Raw genomic sequence first — 19197 nt, forward strand, 5'->3', positions numbered from 1 at the left:
TTTCTAGCACGATATCCCCCCCGTCCTTCAGCAAATCTGTAGTTATCTGATCCTCTCCAGCTGATTCCCCCCTTTTCATAGTTTCTAGTGCTTTCTTGACCTCGTCCTTCGTCACTGGTGGAACGTCTGACTGTTTTTCCCTACCGCCAATCTCATTACGGTCCTGACTACTTTGGCTACTGTAGAGATCTGTATAGAACTCCTCGGCTACTTTGACTATCTTTTCCATATTAGTGAGGACGTTGCCCGCTTTGTCCCTTATCGCATACATTTGGTTTTTGCCTATGCCCAATTTCTTCTTTACCGCTTTAAGGCTTCCCCCGTTCTTTGCAGCATGCTCAATTTTTTCCATGTTATACTTTCTTATATCGGCCACCTTGCGCTTATTGATTAGCTTTGATATCTCGGCCAATTCGATCTGGTCTGTTGGATTGGAAGCTTTCATACTCTGGCGTTTCTTAATCAAATCTTTCGTTTCCTTAGACAGCTTACCGGTATCCTCTCTAACTATCCTACCGCCTACTTCTACCGCGCACTCAGTAATGATATCTCTGAAATTATTGTTCCTTGCCTCTAGGGTAATGTCGCCATCCTCAGTTGAAGCTGAAAACCTATTCTGTAGCGAGATCCTGAACTCTTCTGCCCTCCCCCTCACCGCTAATTCGTTGATGGGTTTCTTTCTTACTAATATGCTGCGTTCCTTCTTCAGATTTAGGCTAATTCGGGACCTCACCATCCTCTGGTCACTGCATCGCACTTTCCCGATTACCTCTACATCTTGCATAATGGCGGGGGTTGAACACATTATGAAGTCGATTTCATTTTTAGTCTCTCCGTTAGGACTTTTCCATGTCCATTTCCGGTTCTTCCGTTTGCTGAAGAAGGTATTCATGATTCGTAAGTTATTGCGCTCTGCAAACTCAACTAATAACTCCCCCCTGCTATTCCTAGAACCAATGCCATAGTCACCTACTGCCTTGTCTCCTGCCTGTTTTTTCCCTACCTTGGCATTGAAGTCGCCCATTAGTACAGTATACTGCGTCTTTACTTCTCGCATTGCCGACTCTACATCTTCATAGAAGCTTTCAACTGCCTGGTCATCATAACTACATGTAGGTGCACAGGCCTGTATACAACCTTCAGTTTATACCGCTTATTAAGCCTAATTACGATGCCTGCAACCCTCTCATTAATACCATAGAATTCATCTATATTACCCGCTATATATTTATTGACAAGGAAACCTACTCCTAGTTGTCGCCTCTCTGGCAAGCCTCGATAACACAGAGCTTCCCATCCAGAGCTTCCCATCCAGAGCTTCCCATCCAGAATTTAAAGAAAGACGGCACAATTGGTGCCGTCGCGCTTCAACAGAGTCAAGCAACGACAGTTGTTGACGTACTTATTTTGGGGATCGTCAAGGAGTCTTCCATTAGCTCCGCTACTTTTCCGAGCATGACAGCAAGGAACAAGAAGTTCAGGCAGGCAACGGTCAGTCTGCGCTCCGAATCCGGTGGCATCCAGAACGCGGCCAGCATGACTAGAGCCGAGGCGACAGCCGGAACAGTGACGGTGAAGTGATGCCTGAAGCCCAACCTCCGCAGGTGGAAGATCACATCCACGAACGCCCTGTTCAGTGAGCACATCATGGTATCAGTAAACAAAAAGAACAGCTGCCGTGTCCAGTGATGCGAAAGAGGTGGGTCATACGTACAGCCTTTGTCAAAAGTATAGACACCATGAGTCTGCTTCTGAGCCGTGTAGTAGCGCTGTTTTAGCTTTAGTGGAGCTCCTTCCATTTGATGAGGGTAGGACCAAAAAGCTTCCTACTATTAAGAAATTCTGAACACTGGAAATGCATTACAAGCCGCAAGAAGTGGCTAAGAAACAGAGCCCCAGGGCTCTATACTTCTGAGAAAGACTTTACTTAACCCTAAAGGAACAACCGTAAAGTCATAGAGGCTAAGCTGCATATGAACTGAGATTTTCTATGGGGACCAGGATGCACGGGTTATAAAGGCACATAGTAGTTTATAGAAAGGCCAAGATTCAGATAGTCCGGAGTTTTTCATTTCATGCGTGCGTACTAGACATAATTTGTACTTTGCACCAGTATTACAAATGGGATAGTTTAATACTTTATTGAGAGGGACCTAGTGCATAAGAAAAAAAAAACATGTTAGGAGATATGAGAGCCGGTAGGACCCACACTACACTAGCGTGTGTCCTGTTCCTGCTATATTTATGTATTTTTGTTCTCTGGTCACCTGTACTTTGCGACGACACGAAGCAAAAAAGAAAAACTGAACTGACTGAAAATTACATTTGCTATTGTGATGAAGCCGGTGTTAGAGACGATACCAGCCGCATTAAAGCACTGCTGACTACTTTCCACCTCCTGAAGAATTCATTTTAAACTTTTACACGAAGGTGCCTGCTACTGTCGGCCGGCCGCACTGCCTCCTTCCTTGGCGATGAGGCATGGTGTAAAGCCTTTTTGTACACCATACACCTCGAATAGGCTGACGAAGTGTTTGATGTTTGCCGAAATCAGCATTGGTAAAGATTGATTTAAAAATTAAAGGACGTTCCCAAACGCTGGCGAAATGCATCGGCAGGAAGGAGAATTGTCTGAGGTGCTCGGGAAGCATCTAAAACAAACTCGAGGTAGTGGTACCTTAACATGCACGATCAAAATGAAGGGAGAAAGAAAAGAGTAATAGTGCTGTGAAATAGTCAACAGTGGCAGTTAGAAATCACCTGCTGAGCTCCGTGTGGTTGGCGAAGGATATTTCGTCGAGGATCCACTCGGAGCTGGCATTTTCCTTTGGGCTTCCCCACTCGGCATAGCCTACCACCTTGACCTCGCTGTCACTGTAGGCGCTGGACGCCACGCGAAAGCTGCAAGCCTGCGCAAAGCAAGGAGGATACATGGCGAAAAGCGAGCGCTGCCTTTATACCACGTAACCGCTATTAAGGGAATGCGTTAAAGGGCCCGCTCTAGGAAAATATGGCGTCAGCATTGCGAGTGAAAAAAGAAGAAGAAGAAGAAGAAGAAGAAGAAGAAGAAGAAGAAGAAGAAGAAGAAGAAGAAGAAGAAGAAGAAGAAGAAGAAGAAGAAGAAGAAGAAGAAGAAGAAGAAGAAGAAGAAGAAGAAGAAGAAGAAGAAGAAGAAGAAGAAGAAGAAAAAAAAGAGGAGGAAGAAGATGAAGAAGGAGAAGAAGAAGAAAAAGAATGCTCAGTCACCCGCAGCTAATGCTGTCGCTAAATATTCCGTTCAGCAGCGTTGAACTGTTCTAATTTTCTAGCTCACAGCGTCAACGCCGGCTGTTCTGGTGAATGGGGCATTTAACGCTATCTAGTTAAAAATGCCGAGAGACAACCAAACGAGCGTACACTGCGCAGGCTGCTACCTCGGTCAAAGAGAGCACACTGAGCAATACAACGCGCCAGCTGCTTATTGTTATCAATGCAACATCGAAACTCATAATATCATGACTTATCCACTATCTGTCGATACACTATCTGGAATTAACCTGTAACGGCCGTTTCGGATGGGTCGAGGGCGCGTCACCTCTTTCGATTACCACCTACCACACTCGGAGGCAAACAGTGCACATGCACTGCATTCTCGCGCCGACAACTTTCTTCTTTTGAATACGTTAAATGTTTTGGGTTGGTTTGATTCATGGGGTTTAACGTCTCAAAATGACTCAGGCTATGAGGGACGCCGTAGTGGAAGGCTCTGGAAGTTCCGACCATCTATGGTTCCTAAACGTGCACTGACATCTCACAGCACAGCAATGAAAAACTGAGAAGAGGGGGTTCAAAGGCGTTAAAATGCTCATAATGGCAATCCAATGCTTTAAGTTGCTTATCTAGGAGATTTAGAGCGCATAACTGAATTATAAATAATTGCAATGTTTGAAAAATTAAGAATTGAAAAAAGAGGGGTTCAAAGGTGTCAAAGGCTCGTAATTAAAAGCCAATGCTTGATGTTGCTAATTAACCAAATTTAGAGTGTGTAATTGATCAATTATTGATTGAATCAATTATAAATAAAAAAATCAATTCAAAGATGTAAAACTGCTCCGAATGGAAAACCAATGTTTGCTGAGGCTAAATATCGGTGCAGGAAAAATTTAAACAAAAATAACGGTAAAAAGTATACAAAGATAAATAATGGAATACATTATCCGTGATTGTAAAACACTATCGCTTCATGCCCTTAACGCCGGATATTAAGTGTCCCCCTAAATTTTAAGGAAATAAGGCAATTAACTATTCTCCGGTGAGGCTTCATCAATGCCCACGTTTTTATGTAGAGGATATCCCGTCGGTTCCAAGAGTTCCCCGTCCAAGGCTTCCGCGATTGTGTTAAGCTTGTGGCGATGGAGCCAAGTTCCAGAAATTCCAGTGTGCAGTGCAATTGCTGTGCTGGTGTGCCGTATAACTACGCGTATTTATGCTGTACGTTTTCATGTTTATACCTGCTTATCGTTTGGAAAGCCGCTCAAGTCGGTGCTACAAGGCGTCGTGACCTTCATGGCGTCGCAGGACCATGCGCGTCCGTTACTGTACACCATTATCTTGTCCTGCAGTATGTCGACGTCTCCTCCTCTCCTGAAAGATTAAAACAAAGTGAAAGAACTAAAAATATATTACAAGGGCCTTTAGCGACTAAAGTAGTGAAAGGCGAAAGCCTGAGTTCCGCATTATGCTACGCAATTGTAATAATTACTAATTAATTATTTATTCATTAATTGATTAGTTAGGCATATGTTAGGTAATGAATCAATTATTTAATAATGAGTCAGTGTTAGTTAACATTAAGTTACTTCATTAAGCAATGATTAGGGATTATCTAATTAGCAATTAATTAAGTAATCAGCTATTAATTAGTATTTGAACATTGATTGACATAAGGACATATAAGGCAACGCATTCGCGCATACTGTGGTGGCGCTCTGTGATTGGTCGAAACCTCTATGCCGCCATCCCGCCACGGCCAATCAGAGCCACCGCAAAAGCGGGACAAAAAAAAAACGTCGCAATGTTCGCAGCCCATCAAGAGTCCGTGACAAAGACATTCGTGAAGTCCAATCAAAACTTGTTAAGTAATCATTTCATGGATTTGGTTATTATTTTATGTCCGAGTGGTTGTTCTGACTCTCATTCCTGATATATAATCCGCCATCCGTGCGAAGCTTAAATCGCACATTTATTACTTGAGTATGCATTAATATTATCAAAGCGCACCAGTTACTTGAGGAAGAAAGACTAAATAAAACTCGGTCACTGCAGCTCACATGCGTAGCTTTTTGCAGATATGTCCAAGGTGTTGGGTTTTAAATTTTTATATAGATATTATTCCGAGTAGTTATCTGGAGTTATTTTAGTTCCGAGGCTCAGTAGTTTGGTTTTTTAACTAGGCGGCCATAGAAAAGGGGAGTAGACGGCTGGATGAGTTGGATGCTGTTCCTGATGACTTAGTTGGCGGAAATGTTGCTACAATAATCAATTACGCTCATTAAGTCGTTATAATCTTTCAGAAACGCTCCAGATACACACACAAACACGAACGTCACCAAGTTAGGCTTGCACGTATACAAGATGCATTCTTGACCATAGATTATTTTTATAACCTTGTGAGAAATATGGCAATGCGGTCTGTGCAGGTGCATTATATAGACCTAGGCTGGCATCATGTACATGATACTGTTCAATAAGAAGACGATAAATAATGAAGATGAACCAATCAGCGGTCTTATTTTAGATTTTAAGCGACGAAATTATCATTCGATATGGAAGTTAGTTAACATCGAAGGTTAGCTCAATTTTGAAATTTTCTTAATCGATTATGTGGTTAGAAATATCGAAGCTTCAAAAATAACTATGAAAACCTGCTTTCTCACCATGACATAAAATATTAAATGGCGTCACGTAACATGCAATTACTACTGAAATTAAACTTGTACTACATCGATTGAACCGCTCAAAGTAACTGAAACTATGTGGGATGGTTCAGAGAAGTTATCCGAATAATAACGACCACCTGGAGTTCTTTAGCTTGCACTGACATCGCAAAGTATATGGGGCATTTCGACTGTCTTCCATAAAAACGCGGCTGCTGTGATTGGGATCGAACCTTGGTCCTCCGTCTGTCCATTGAGCCATCGCGGCAGTGCTCTATGCCTATTAACGCGAAAGCGTTAAAGGACCCGTGTAGGGGAAAAGCTGGCGTCGGCGTTGTGATTGGAAAACCACTGAGCATGACGTTGGCAGATGGTAGCAGGAACGTTTGGTTGCGTTTGGTACGAGCTGCCAACTCAAGCCTCTCTTTCCACGGGGGGTATTAAGGCGAAAGCCTTTAATGGCTCATGCTGTCGTGGACAAATGTGTCCCACTTTTGCGGCGTTCTCATTGGCCGAGGCGGGAGGACGTTATAAAGGTCTTGACCAATCACAGAGCACCACAACAGTATGTGCGAATGCGTGCCTTATATGGCCATTTTCAATCAATGAGCAACTACTAATTATGAAAAAAATTATGAATTGATACCTAATCGAATAATTTATGAATTAGTTACTTAAGTAATTAATTCCACACCCAAATACTAATTAGTGTTACTGAACTAATTAATTATTACTAATTAGTGTCAGTTGCGCAGCAGAATGCGGCACTCAGGCTTTCGCCTTTCACTACTTTAGTCGCTAAAGTTCCTCGTAATTTTTATCAGAATCAACCTGCCAGGACCCCTGCATTTAGAGTTTGACACGTTACCCTATAGGCCACGTAGGCACATTCATACGACTTGGTTAAAGCGAGGCACTAGTTGCCTGCGCTATATTATGTCATATACCCTAAAAGACGGATATTAAATGCTCGCCATATTTTTTTTTCACTTTACATATTTTGATTTTTATTGCCGATTAAGACGATATAAAAGCAGAGCTTAGCCTCAGTGCTGACGTCTTCAGATTTCGCAAGATAACTTCGCCCCATAAAATGCGAAATAGCGCTGTTAAGTCATTTTAGCCATTTATCGTTTAAATATTGGCCGATATCATGTTCGCAATAGGCGCCTCACTGCACAATTAACCAGCATAGAAAGCTTCGATGTGCATCGCTGAGTGTTAGAAATAACGAAATTGTCTATGCTGTATAAGTGAATAGAAAGGCGTGTAAAAAAGAGTGTTGTGCTTACGCGTTCACAACGTCGACGCGCGGCCACCATATCTCATCCGTGGAACCTAAAGTCCGGTTCGTTCCGTTGAAGTCCTCCTCGTTCCATTTCAACCGATAGTCTTCCCAGAACTGCAGTTTATACGTGCACCATCATTATCATCATCAAGGTTGGTAGCTTAACACCATTTTTTATGTTATCGTAATTGTCGTCATTTATCTCGCCATTAGTACAGACTAGCTCCACTTCCGGTTAGAAATAAATGCCACGTTATATAGATAGCGACAACAACTCAGCACAATTACTGCTCCCAGTTAGATTTTATGCAGGCTTTTTCTGGAAACCTCGCATTTTGCGACGCAAAAACAGGAATTATAAAATTTTCCTTCATGACATTCAGACTCGTGGCGTCCTTACCGAAACAGACTGATTGCTATACCGTTTTGGAGAGAATGACAATGTAACGTAACCTCACGGATGAGCGGTAAAGGTGCTAATCTGCGTGGTGCGAATTAACTTATGCATATACCTGAGAAGGTGCCAGGTTATTACATCATATGTATTTTAAGCATGAAATATATTAGTTTCCGTAGTAGGCGTGCAACCTATGGCAAAAGCCTCTGACTGCTTCAAACACTCATTCTTCCATTAGCCCCAAGAGATCGAATGAAATAACTTGAGTCCATTTGTAACTAATTTATATTCATTTACTAAGTTTGCAGTCGCAGTGGAAATATCTTCATCTTATTAGCAAAAAAGGTTCGTTTATTCTCATGTTCTGCCAGTACGTCGCCCGTCAGGTTCTGTTACTCCTAATCTTACACGCATACATACGATAACAATAAGTTCATGATTTTTCTTAGTGTAGTGTCATTGATTGATTGGTTGATATTTATTGGGGAAAATTGGGGTTAGGGTAGTGGGTTAGGAAAGAGCAATAACGTGCATAGATGAGAATTATGTCATAATGCCTGCATAATTCCATCTATGCACGTTATCAGGAACAGCTGCTTCATATCTGGTTTTCATTTGTAAATATTCCTTACCAGTGTTGCATTTTATGCAGATTTTATTACGGTCATGTCATTGTGTATTCCTAACAGGCTGCATATACGCTTCTCGTGTACCTACGAATGGTCCTCTGCAACAATCCCGAATGGAATTAGCAGTATTTGTAAATAAATGAATAAAGAATGGAAGAATAACTCGGCGCCAAGCTTGCGGAGAATACCAAGGCGAATCTAAACGAATGTTCGGGGGTCATCCTCAATTGCGCATACAGGCTGTGCACGGTTGCCAACGGAGCAACCCATGCCTCTGCAATGGCCAGCGTGACTATAAAATTTTTCTTTGTGTAGATTTTGCATGTCCAATAATCCATACATACTTCCGATGGGCACCAGGAAATATATATATAAAAAAAAATAAATGCGCCAATGTTTCTTATTTCTATGTCTCGGGTACCACTTAAATCGGTAGTCTTAAATAAATATAGTGAGCAACCGACTAGCCTAACTTTCCACCCGAACAACAATAAACTTCAATTAAGGAAGCAAATAGCGTGTCTTATATAAACATAGACGGAATTATATAAGCGATAAGTTTAAGTCAATAGATGGCTGATGCTAATCCGAGAAAAAAACAAAAAGGTAGACCCACTGATGAACGTGGACCATGGAATTGTTATCTCTGGTTTACTTGTAGCCACCACACTCGATTGGTTTGTAGCAGCGAAAATTAGCTTACCTTGCAGAAATAGAGGGCAACAGTGAACCACTCGTCCGCAAGTTCCTGCGTGAGTTAAGGAAAAAAAAAACGTCTCCTCGAATCACTTGATAACGTTGTCGAAGAAGACTGAGTAGAAATTACATTTTGTCCCATATAAACAAAGAGCAAAACACAGGATTACTTTTGGAGAAATGCCTTGTAAGAATGACTTCACTTTCAGCTGGAAAGTGCCATCTGTTTCTAATCTCCAAGTGCAATCTATTTCTAATCTCCTTCTTATAATCTCCTTCACAACATCATTTGATCCTGGGAGCATGCACATGTTAACGTGTAGACGCACAAGACAGAAACCAATGAAAGAAAACATTCGCCGAACATTAGTGGTAGGAACAGGTGGTAAGTCGCACAGCCGCTGGCGCAGTTGCCGGTGCAACCACAAACCAAAGAGGATTTATCAGAAGAGGAGAAAGAAGATAAAGAGTGCTTTACAACTGGATTCTTTATCAGGACCCTTTAGAATGCGTATCCCCGTTCAAGAAAAGTGTGTCCGCACCAAACCTGCTTTCGGTGCTGACTATAATTATCCATCCCGCATTGTAGTTTTTCCTGCATCTGACGCTTTTTATTTTATTTTTCAGGCCACAGGATCACCGCCTCTAGGCTGAGCAATACATACCGAAGAAACAATTTTTTCACTCCTCAACCTACTTCCTTCTCCCCCTCCCCCACCCTCCTCCTTCCCTTCTCCTTAGCTTTTCTTCTTTGGAAGCAAAAGCGTATTTAAATCCCTACCAGGGATGATCGCGCTGCTCAGACTAAGGCAAGTCCACTCGTCGAAACGTTGGCTCGACTTGAGAACTTAGTCCCTTCCTTCTCCCCCCCTCTTGTGTTCAGTGCTCTTTCATTACAACTGGCTATATACATACAAGCATCTCTCAAATTCTTTGCCTCGATATATTGCAAAAACGCATGAATAGCTCGGCTCAAATTTATAATTAAGCGAGCATGGTAACCATCCTTGGAATTCTTGGAAACAAAAAATACACAAATTTTTAGACAGGGCACGAAAACCGCCGGTACACAGCTATGTGTGGGATCCGGTGTGGAGCAGAGAAAGGAGTTGGCAGAAATTTTGCCGACACCCGAGTTCTGCTAGAATGCGCATGCTCGTATAATGGCTTAAAGTGTAAGTGTCTGAAGTGGGATTGCAAAAATATCCAGAAAGTTTTATTTCTTTCTACAAAGTGTATATAAAACAGATTCGCGAAAGAATTAAATGGATGCATGCCACTATGAGAAGACCAAAGTACTTTTGATAACGTGTTGAACAAGTGGAAATTCTGTTATTTTAAATTCGGATACAGGGCCGAGAAGTTACAAATAGCGCTTTTGTATGCAATAGGAATTTGAAGACTGAATATCGTTTGCTGTACATTCCTCCATGAAATTAAGATCAGGCTCAGTAAAGATAGTTCGAGATGAAATCCGCATCAGAGTAAGCCCAGCAAGGATGCACTCACAACATAGTTGACTTCCGAGAATGGAATCACCACGTGCACGAGAGTGGGTTTCGAGCTGTCGTTCACAGGTCGCGTGGAAGGGTCGTATCCGCTCTCCTGTAAAATACGTCTCCGTATCTCCTGAACTGGCGGAACGTAGCCACTGGACTCCAGCTCACCTGCACAAACATTTAGATGGAAAATGGACTGTTCGAAACGTTGCACCTCTTCGTGTCTTTCGTGCACCTGTTAATGTAACCTTCTCGATGTTGTTAAATACAAATCTCACAATGCCAGCAAAAGCTCCAGCCACAACCACGCCTCAAGGCAGTCATCGTGAAGTCATGAGATGCGGGTGTTTGCTTGTGTTTTAATATCATTACGGCCTGGTTCAGTTTACCTGCCTGTACTCACCTAAGGGGCTGAAACGTGGAGGCTAACCAAGAGAGTTCTACATAAGTTGAGGACAACCCAGAGGGCTATGAAACGAAAAATGGTAGGGGTAACATTAAGAGATAGGAAGCGTGCAGAGTGGGTGAGAGAAATAACTCAAGTTACCTACATTCTAGTAGAAATTAAGAAGAAGAAATGGACATGGGCAGGACATGTGGTGCGAAGAGTGGATAACCGATGGTCGCTGAGGGTAACAAACTGGATTCCATGGGAAGGAAAGCGTAGCAGGGGGCGGCAGAAAGTTAGGTGGGCGGATGAGATTAAGAAGTTCGCAGGGGTCAAGTGGATGCAGCTAGCACAGAACCGGGTTAAGTGGAGAAATATGGGAGAGGCCTTCGCCCTGCAGTGGGTATAATCAGGCTGATGATGATGATTATTATTAATACGCGAAACCAAGAAGTGAAAAAGCCACGCTCTACGTACCGCCGTACGGATACGATAGGCAGCTGTATGTCTTTCACAGAACTTCGTGTTTCTTTTTAACGAGAAAGCGTTAAAGACCCCGTTAAACGAAACTCCGGCGGCAGTGGCGCCAGCCTTCGCCTTGGCGTTGTGAGCGATAAATCACCAGCATGGCGCTGGCAGCCAGTTAGGTGACCGCTGATATGGCTGCGCACTGGCTGGAGGTAGGGTTACCTGACGTTATGCTTCGCAGGAGCTGCCCACTCAGGCGTCTCCTTTCATAAGGGAGGGTGATATGAGAATCAGCTTGCCAAGACCGTTGCTTCACGTTACCCCTACGTCACACAAGCAAGTTCATACGGCTTGCTTAAAACGGGGCCTTATATGTGGGCTGGTAGCCTACGCTATCGCGTTATGCACTTAAAGGCGGAGCTTATTTGTCACCATAATTTTAAATCGAACGCTTTTCTAGGCTCGTGGTGAAAATCTCGCGTCCGCGAGATTTGTTCGCGCAATGTGTTCACGAGATTCCACGAAATCGCGCGATGTTTGTCTGCCAGACGTCGCAATGAGTATGACGTGTACATAACTTTCTTGCTCGGTTAGTTAGGCACAGACCCCATAAAAAGACCCGTAGGGCCATGTGCAAGTTATTTCAGTCTCGCATGTCTAGGAGTGGCGTCCTGAGATGCCGATGTCGTCGACAACGCAAACAAAGGAAACAAAGACAGAAGTGAAAATTTAACAAGTACACACAAACGCAATATGCTCTGTAGAAGAGAAGAGCTACAAGAAAAGAAGGAAGAAAGGCTTTCTACATTATGTTTTCCTTTCCAGCCATATGGCGGCGCTTTGAAAGGCGCTAATGCGCTATTACTCCTTTGTTCGAAACCTACTCCACCCTGAAGGGTTCTTCTAAACATCTCTTTCTTATTTCCAATCTTTTTATGGTGAGCGGAGAAAGGGTGCTAGGTTAGGTAAATCAGTACCCTAGCATTTATTATCATCGTCACAAAGTATAGACAACGCCAGATTCTAGATTCAGAGGGTTGGTAATTGGGTAACTGGCATTCTCGTCAACCGGCTGATTTCTGGAATGTGAGTACGTCGCCTTTGGATTCAGTCTTTTAGTACCATGAAGTACATGAAGCCCAACATTTCCGGAGGGTATCGGTCCGCGTAAGGCCTCATTTGCATCTGTTTCTTATCCACACTGTGATAAGGAATAACACTAATGTCATGCCGACTCGGACAGAGTAATTGGGTTTCCAATCAAACTTTACACTTGAGTTTACTAAGATTGGTTGTTAATTTCTTTTCTCGATATACGCAGCAATTTCAAACGTCATGGCACTAAATGTGTGTAACAAATGCGTTTAGGAGTAAAGTAATCCGCTCACCGCTTCGGGCTACTGTGATGAATGAAGAGAGTAGGCACGATACGATCAACCGCGTGCAACTCATTGGAGATGCAGGGCTGCGAAGAGCGGCAGTCAGCTCTCACTCAGTTGCAGTCCGGACAAGAAAGAGAGAGACATTGTCCACGCAAGGGGGCGTAGTGGGAAATCCGTGCCTCGTTACCCTCGTTACCGCCCTCGAGCTGTGTACGTCGCTTTTTCAGTTGTCTGCTATTTGTAAGGTCCCAACTAAACTACTGCGGTAAACCTATGACTGCGTGAAAAGGATGAGGACAGGAGACAGGAGCGCTAACAGGAAAACACTGGCGCAGGCCTGTGACTGTTTACTAAAGAGCGAAAAAACATGTTATTTAAAGGATGAAACGATAACCCTCATCGTTTGCACAATGATTGATATAGAACTACACACAGTGGGCAGTATTCATATCATTGGTACCTAAAAGCGAACGGTCGCCTCATATATGAGGCCAGAATGAAACAGAGTATTCAGCCTTCGTTTCGCCGGAAGATTAAAACGCAAAACTTTAAACAAATAAAACCGATTCGAAAACGGGAATAATAAATTAACAAACAACCGAACTAAACACATGAGGTAAAACAAGAACGCGGGATTATACTGTTAAAGCTACAATGAAAATTAACGATCTTAAAAGGGTGATGATAAGAAAATCAACCCACGAAATAACGTGTGAAGAATACGAACAAATAATAAAAGAATTCAACCGCGAAAAGTAAGAGGTAAAGGCAGATAACCAATAGATATCGAAGTGCGGACACCACCTCTATGCTCAGAACAGCACACGAGGCTCGTTTGTAAAAATTATGTAAGGAACTAATCTTAAAGCTGAGTTGTAGCATGTTGAACCTCGAACTTCTACCATTACATTACATATCGTAGCCTCTGTAAATAAATAGGAATCAGACTTTCAGTAACATGCGAGTCACCTTGAGACTGCAATCCAGAACCACTTGCGTTGGATTACGATTTATCTTGTGGTCGAAAGTGCAACTGTGCTGCCTCTGAAAAGAGTATATTGCCGGTTACAAGCCACACACGTCCTCTCCATATGCGCATCCCGTGGCTGGCGAAACATAGGTTACGACGCTGCTCACAGGTTCCTCCATAAAGGTTACATAGCCGAAAGTATCATGGTAACTTCTATATAACCGTATTTTGGCTTTTGCCACTTTTAGCCTCTGCAAAAATAACGAAAATATATAAAATACAGAAACGAACATAATTTCACAAAATATAAAGGGAAGACGTTACGTTATAGATTACTGTATTTAGAATGCATACCTTGTGAAGTCGGTTTGATTTATGGGCTTTGACGTCCCAAAGCGACTAAGGCTATGACTCTTATGTTTTATCCGTCGTTCGTGAGCCTGAAACCAAAATTGACACTGTGTGGGAGAACTGCAGTTACAAATTATGCACTGAGCGCAAGCCAATTTTACGTGTTCATACATATTTACGAGTGTCTTAAGCATAATTTAAATTTGAAATGGGTTAATGTCCGCCTCTGCCGCTCTGTGGTTTGAATGTCTAGAAAAGGTGGAAAGATGAAAACGGCTGCTGTCTTGAGCGCGCAGTCGCACTCTGCTTGGTGCGTCCTGCTGAAATTTCTCGCCGGAGAGATGGAGAGTTAGTACACTGCTCCTGCCCGTAAAGAGTGGGAAGACCATCATATCAACCACAGCAACGGCGGATACGGGTTAATTAGCTTCATTAATTACCACGCGTTCATGGCGTATCGTGCATTTACGACCGAATGTGCTATCATTTCTTTTAAACCGGTTTTAATGTAGTACAAATTGGCTAAACTCTACGGCTTAACAGGTTTACCTTCAATAGTCGTATGTTATCCTGCTACTATTAAATATATATATATATATATTTATATATATATATATATCTTTTGTTTGAAAAGATATATATATATATATATATATATATATATATATATATATATATATATATATATATATATATATATATATATCATTTCAAACAGTTATAGCAGGGCTGGTATAGAGTTTCGCTCTTTGACACGAATGCTAGAAAGAAGTATTGGCGGTGGCGGATCACAACTCCGCTCCCGGGTGCATTTTTCCAAACCTGATCTGCCTTCCTGCGTCCGAGCGTCCGCTCACGTCCGCCACGGTAACTCAGGGGCCTAAGGGCACCTGAGGCTAAAGGAAAGGAACGGGGCACCTGGGTGTAAGACGACAAAAAGGCACTCCTAATTCCTTTTTTTTTTTTTTTTTTTTACCAATCTGAGCCATCCGTGTTAGACGACAAATGAAAGCGACATATACCATTTTTCATTTCTCTCATGGAGTACATGTGCGTACTAGACGTGTTTAGCTATACACTCCTTGTCGAAGCTGTGTGCCCTTTCAAGCAAGGAAAACCGACACGTGCAACAGTGCCGCCTGGTAGAAATTACAGGGTAGAGAAGACCAGCGATCCACGCAGTCCTTTCAGTCAATTGCGCGTGGGACAAGAAAGGGAGAAACCCAATCTCCTCAAGGGGGCGTTGCAGCAGCAGAGTGTCTCGTTGCTCTTGTTACCGCCCTCCCGCTTCTTGCGTCTCAGGTCAGTTTGCAAACAATATCCAACCACTACATCAAGTGTTGCGAATTATTGAGAGGGCACTGCTTTCAAGCATTCCGATACGGTAAAACCATATCCCCTACTTTAACATATGATGCGCAATGTTAGGTCCGAGTAAAGAAAAAAGAAAAAGAAACGCTATAGCTGTCTCGCTGTGGATTCGCAGACAAACATCGCGGGGAGAGAAGGGGAGATGATGAGGTCACTCTCACATTGCTGAAATCCAAGACAGATGCCTCTTCGCGCTCTGGTAGGGAGACGACACTGGTTCTGTACGCAGTACTTTGATGCTCGAAACAATCGTTGGCTTCCTTTAGTAAAAGCCGAGAGAGAACTTTACGATGGGTATCGGCCTCCAGTCAGCGCTTCTTGCTGTTGTGATCGGGAACATTGTGGTGGCACAAGGTGGTAAGAAAGCTTATTGTCTGTACTATGCGACGTCGGGCATTCCACTGAGTTTGACCCCTGATATAGGATGCGGGCATTTTACCCTCACCTCCCGGAAGGAGATGTTTTTAAAGGTTCATTTACTGTGCTGGTTTGCTATTTTCGTGAATTACCAACGCGTTGACGTTTATTCGTTTATGCAAGTTGTGGACGAAATAATGATACCTAAATGTCCTTGTCAGCTCGCCAGTGCATGCGTATCTATCAGGATCCCACACCTTTACTGCACACGTATAGAGAGACAATAGAGAGATTTAGCTTGTCGGAGACGTACTCACGTAGATGTATACCGGTTTGCTGAGCCCCTCCTGTGCACGCTCATTAACAGGGGTGAGTGCAATCGCGGCCACTGCGCCCACATGGGAAGGGTACGATAAACAGGTGTACGTCTAGGTCTGTACGTCTCCGGCAAGCTAAATCTCTATTCAAAAAAGGGGGGGGGGCGGGAGTGGATTGCGAGTAAATTTCTGAAACCGAGGTCAGGCACTATCCCTAATTAACGAGCGCAAAATCACGAGCATTGCGCTGGAAGCTGACATGGCCGAGCACTAACTGGACTTAGGGTTCCCTGACATTACGTTTGGCAAGAGCTCTGCGGCAGTAAAAACAGAAAGAGAGAAAGAGGTGGCGTAGTTGAGGACTGCGCCTCCCGTTAGAGGTCATTTCCAAAGCTGATTTGACCTTCAGCTCTGCATGCGAGAAGTGGAGCTTCGCTTAAAAACTAAAGGACTCGTGGTTAACCGAGTTGCCAAGTGCACGTACACGCACGAGGAGGTGCAAGGCGATCGCCACAGATGGGAGTCAGCATTATCGCGTCATAGCCCTCCCCTTTAATTCATATTTAATGTTGCTCTTGAAGGGTGGAGATTTGAAAGACTCTAAAATATTTGTGTCACTTTTGTTGGCAGGAGGAGACCATTACAAAAGTGGCTACATGTCCGACGTAGCGCGCCTCAGGCGGATGCTGTTCAGAGAGCGTGGCTACGAAGCGACTTCTAGACCTAATAATGGCAGCTCCGAGCCTACCGTCGTTCACGTTGCCATTTTCTTCGAGAACATCATGCACGTTGTAAGCGACTGTGGCTGGCGACTCGAGCTGCCAGGGTAGAAAAGCGAAGTGCCAAGCAAAACCAGCCATTACAATTTGTGTGCACTCTATGTGATATTATTCGGCTTTATAGTGAAGCTGTTAATGGCTGAATATGAGCGTGAGTGACGTCTTTGTTGTAGTTATGACGTGGCGCTATTTTTCATTGCGTGACGATGACTTTACCCTGACGCCAAGCGAGCAGCTGCCCAGGCAGCTGCACAGGAGTTAATGGAGTGTTTACTGCATCAGAAAATGCACAATGAAATGAAGGGGTTTCGTGCCTATGCACTACCCACTGTTCTTGTTAAACGCGTTAATAAGAAAGCGTAATCGTTGAGGCTTCTTTCTATTTCAATTTAAACCACTGTAATAACATAGGTTAGTTTTCAAGCGCAAAATAACGAGGGGGAGAAGGTGGAGGAGAGGGACTGGTCGCCTTCTGTTTCAGAGTGTTTCTTTTTTGCATTATATGTCGCTGTGCACCTCTTTCCAGGCAATTCAGGATGATTGCTTCAGCATCGTCGTCTTTCTGTGTGCGGTAAGTTGCTTTGTTCCTCTGGTTTATTTTTCATCGCACAGGTTCATGGGGTGCGTTGTACTAATTTCGCATGGATCACTAACATCCCCTGACTTTCAATGCATCGCTTTATGCGTATCAAAGGACGGTAATGTCAGTGTAGCTTTGGTAAATAAATAGGTATTGTAAAAAGAAAAAAAAATATTTGCTTTCGAGGTTTGAGTCCAAAAAGGAGGGAGTAGAGTGGGCAAGAAACTCTCAAGAGCATAATGAAGTCAGCAATATTAAAAAAAAATACGGTAAAAAAAAGTCCAGGTCCTTGTTCTGTCGCCGTGTTTCGGTAGACGCATTTCACCTAACGGTGGCTAGCCATTTAACAGGCCAAGTAATTAAAATTATTTTTATAGCAAAAACCTCTCCAAGAAGTCTACCGGAAGAAACAATTATACTATTTTGTCAAATGGTTTCGGTCTGAATGACGTTCATCGAGCCCAGTTGTCGGTTGTTACAGTTCTGGAAGGACCTTCGTTTGACGTGGAACGCTCAGGAGTTCGGAAACAGGGCTTTCATCGCCGCCTACGCAAAGGACGTCTGGTCACCCGACCTGGATTTCGTCAATGTGTGCGTTTATGCTATCGAACTATACTTAACGCGTGATTCGTGACAATTTCGCTGTATCACTCAATTCCAATACGGTGAAGACGGGAAATAACGTTCTTGCCGCTTCTGAAAAAGGCCGCGATTTTTGTTTCTCTTCTGGGTGCAAATTTAAGCCGGGGAGAGTAGTCATGCTACAGTGGCACGATTTTTTAAATTTGCGTTTACTGTTGTTACCTTTCATATTTATTATTACTTTTTTATTCTGTGTCTGGCTCTGCTGGATACTTTCATTATTTGTTTTCCCTCCTTAATTTTACCGATTTACTGTCGGTTGGCTGAAGTAATGCTGAAACCACAAAAGCGAATTTTATGTTGATTGTTGAACATAATACAACCTTTTTATTTTTTTTTAAACCTTCTACAAAATTAGGAGACCCCTACAGCGATATTTCAGCCTGTAATGTGAAATGATTTCTAACCAATTTATAGAAAGAAACTTTAACTTTGTTATCCAAACCGCGTATTTTTCATGAAATACTGATCTTTTCTTACACGTGCAGAATAGGGGAAGATTTCGACAGTATGAAGAACATGATCACCGTCCAGCCGAGTGGCTCAGTCTGGGCCTGCGCTTCTGTGAAGGTCAAGTCGCCGTGTGCGGTCGACTTGAGCAGATTCCCCAGTGACGAACAGGTATCGGGGTGACACCTACTGCCGTGTCCCGACACATGACGCTTGGAAAATCCGTCACATGGCGTGGGCATACACTGGGTCATTTAACAATATTGCGTCGAAAATTAGATATTATAATTATTCGTTCGCTGCCTTATGTTGTCGTCCTGGTAGGGTGGAAAGCAACTTGATACTTCAAGCGCGTGGCCTTAAGTATGTTCGGGGACATGCAATACTTGCTTGATGTGTTTTAAGAAAACATATTGTTTGACTCTGTAGCCCGCACAGCGTTCTTGCTGCATGCATGGCTTCCATCGTTCTCTGAGACGCATGTGCTTCACCGCAGAACAGGCTGCTTGCTGGTCAAGAGCTAACATTACCACGTTTAGTTTGTTGTGGGGTGTCTGTAGAGAAAATCAAGAACACAAACGAAGATCTCAATGGTTCTCATCCACTACTTGCAAACAAAGCACGACCAAGATCACGTAGCCGGTTCCGGTTTCCATTCGTTCGCAGCAACCAATTGTGTCATGCATGTAAGTATGAGCGAAAAGTAAGAAAAAATATC

General features: G+C 43.2%; 1 protein-coding gene across 1 annotated transcript in view; it reads right to left on the reverse strand.

Annotated features, from left to right (window-relative positions):
• Positions 1–12788, reverse strand: part of LOC146179315 (5-hydroxytryptamine receptor 3A-like) — a 16337-nt gene extending 3549 nt beyond the window's left edge. The window contains exons 1-7 of the mRNA XM_084579865.1: positions 12669–12788; positions 10435–10592; positions 8933–8977; positions 7208–7317; positions 4491–4623; positions 2761–2909; positions 1403–1629 (exon numbers count right to left, since the gene is read on the reverse strand). Of these exons, the coding sequence (XP_084435991.1) occupies positions 1403–1629; positions 2761–2909; positions 4491–4623; positions 7208–7317; positions 8933–8977; positions 10435–10592; positions 12669–12732 (886 nt within the window). The 5' untranslated portion in view covers positions 12733–12788. The remainder of the gene's footprint in view (positions 1–1402; positions 1630–2760; positions 2910–4490; positions 4624–7207; positions 7318–8932; positions 8978–10434; positions 10593–12668) is intronic.
• Positions 12789–19197: the final 6409 nt, after the last annotated feature.

The sequence above is a fragment of the Amblyomma maculatum genome, chromosome 9 (genome assembly GCF_055883805.1).
Source record: "Amblyomma maculatum isolate TAMU_Amacu chromosome 9, ASM5588380v1, whole genome shotgun sequence".
NCBI classification, from domain to species: Eukaryota; Metazoa; Arthropoda; class Arachnida; order Ixodida; family Ixodidae; genus Amblyomma; species Amblyomma maculatum.